This window comes from Sinocyclocheilus grahami, unplaced genomic scaffold (assembly GCF_001515645.1).
Source record: "Sinocyclocheilus grahami isolate Dianchi unplaced genomic scaffold, SAMN03320097.WGS_v1.1 scaffold702.1, whole genome shotgun sequence".
In the NCBI taxonomy this organism is placed as follows: Eukaryota; Metazoa; Chordata; class Actinopteri; order Cypriniformes; family Cyprinidae; genus Sinocyclocheilus; species Sinocyclocheilus grahami.
The window spans coordinates 111,242-113,571 of record NW_015505881.1 but is presented as its reverse complement, the minus strand read 5'-3'; the positions used below and the strand labels follow the sequence as shown (position 1 = coordinate 113,571).

Sequence of the window (2,330 nt, the reverse complement as noted above, 5' to 3'; positions counted from 1 at the left end):
TTGTATTAAACGAAAAAACACGGTCTGGGTTTTTTTTTTTTTTTTTTTTTTAAGCTAACTTAGTTATTCTTGGCTGAATACCTCTAGGTACCTCTAGGTGTAAATATGTACACAGTTTGGATTAAATGAAAGTATAGTCACATTTTTTAATTAGCATGTTTTTGTGTTTTGCTTTGGTACCGAAATTGGTACCGAGAACTGTGGATTTTCACTGGTATTGGTACTGAATACTGAAATGTTGGTACCGTGACAACACTAGTTAGGGGTTTGTTTTACTTAACCCTAAATATAAGCAGTAGCAATAGCAGGGCTCGACAATAAGGACTGCCCGATGGCCCGGGGCCAGCGTGAAAGACGTTCGGGACAGAAGACGGATTTGTCACTTGCCCGATCGGGCCACTGCAGCGTCGTCGCGACTTATCATTTGCATGTGTTTTCAAGTCTTCTTAATTAAAAAATTCAAGCGATTAAAAAGCATTTGGGCACGAAAGACAACTACATTCAGTACTCGCGCGCTGCTGTTTACAGCGGTAACCAAGGAAACGCTGTATCGCTATAAGCGCTGTCTGCTGCCAGAGAGTGAATCTGCATCTCATTCAGCCCACCTGCTGTTTCTGTTTCGTGCAGATGTTTTGTGTAGCATAATTTCACAAAGCTAAAGTCAGGTTATTCTGTTTTCGCTTCAGATTTTGAAATTATACAGTCTTATATAAGTCAAACATTGCACTTTTTTTTTAATTCATGATTAAAATGCAAGAAAGATCAAGGTGCAACACAGAGTGAAGAATATGCAAATGTTATTTTATATGTGATTATTCAATTTCTGTACTTGAACATCTACAAACATAAAAACCTAAAGCATCATTTCATTTCAATTTTTGTGCTATAGGCCTATATTTAATTGTGCTATTACTTGTAATTTGTTCATTTGTTCTTATTTACTGGCTGCCACTTGTCTTTAATGTTTAAACTTTATATTTATGTTTATTTTTGGCTAGTGATTTTTGCTGTGGTATTGAAATTGAAATAGAGAATTGCAAAATGTAATTGGTATCTAAAATATTGGTGTCATATAAGTTTATTTAGTAGAATACAAGATAACAGATCAAAAACAATGATAACAGCAACTATTTTATTTTTTATGGCAGGGCCAGTGAAAATGTTGGCAGGGCAAGTAAAAATTTGAACCACTGTAGAAAAAATCCTTTGCGTTGATCCCTGAATAGTAATGCTTGCTCAAGTAACTACTTAATTAACGCTACGTGGCCAAGAACAGCTGTGGTTTTGTACATGTAACCAAAAGCAATGACCTAACTGTGGTTACAGAACAACCACAGTAACACCCTTAATGAAACAGTACTGAACATTTCAACATGTAACAGGCCTAACATATTAAGTTAAAGGGGTCCTATTATGCTTTTTCACTTTTTCAACTTTAGTTAGTCTGTAATGTTGCTGTTTGAGCATAACAAAGATCTGTAAAGTTACAAAGCTCAAAGTCCACTTCAAAAGGAGATATTTTATTTAACAGAAATCACTTTTCAAAAACTACAACGAACGACTCGTTTGGACTACAACGCATATTTTCCGGGATTTGTGATATCACAAATATCGACGAATGGGACGAGACCTGGTTGAGCTGCACTAGAGAAGGCAACGAGTGTTATCACTATGTCGGAGACACGCTAGCTTTCCCAAGGCAGACGAACTTAGAGTGGTTATAATCATCCGGGTTTAAATCGCGCTCAAATTGATTTGATTTTGACACAATATTTACACTGAAGCTCGCAGGCAGCTATGGTAAGGGGCAGGTCATTTCTCGACCAGGCGCCGAGTGCTGCCAATCACAACACACACTGGCCCAGCTAACCAATCACAGCACACACTGGCCCACTGGCCCACAGCATATTTTGTATTTCAAAAGGCGAGCCTTCATTTGATACAGGAACTATTCGAGCCGTTCATGCCAGACTGAGGAGAGAGGTGTTGTAATAATGTAAAATATGTGAAAAATAATGTGTTTTTCGAACAACCTAGTATGAGAGCCTGTTCAAGTACACTCCCAAAACAAAATCAAGACTTTGTAAAAGAGCATAATAGGACCCCTTTAAAACTACATATGTAAGAGTTCAACACCATACTCAGCTGAACCAGTTGCCTTATGTTCACCATATGATATTCTCAACAGAGTGAACTCACCTCTGGCAGACAGCTTTTTGGTGTTGATGATTTTTGCAGCATATTCCTGACCAGTAGAGATTTTCATACATCTTCTCACCACAGAAAAGGCTCCTCTGGAAATCAGAAAGTATATATATATATATATATAT

General features: G+C 37.4%; 1 protein-coding gene across 1 annotated transcript in view; it reads right to left on the bottom strand.

Moving 5' to 3' along the window:
* camk2d1 (calcium/calmodulin-dependent protein kinase (CaM kinase) II delta 1) overlaps nucleotides 1–2,330 on the bottom strand; it is a 100,097-nt gene that overhangs the window by 97,295 nt on the left and 472 nt on the right. The window contains 1 exon segment of the mRNA XM_071582314.1: nucleotides 2,200–2,294. Coding sequence (XP_071438415.1) covers nucleotides 2,200–2,294 — 95 coding nt within the window.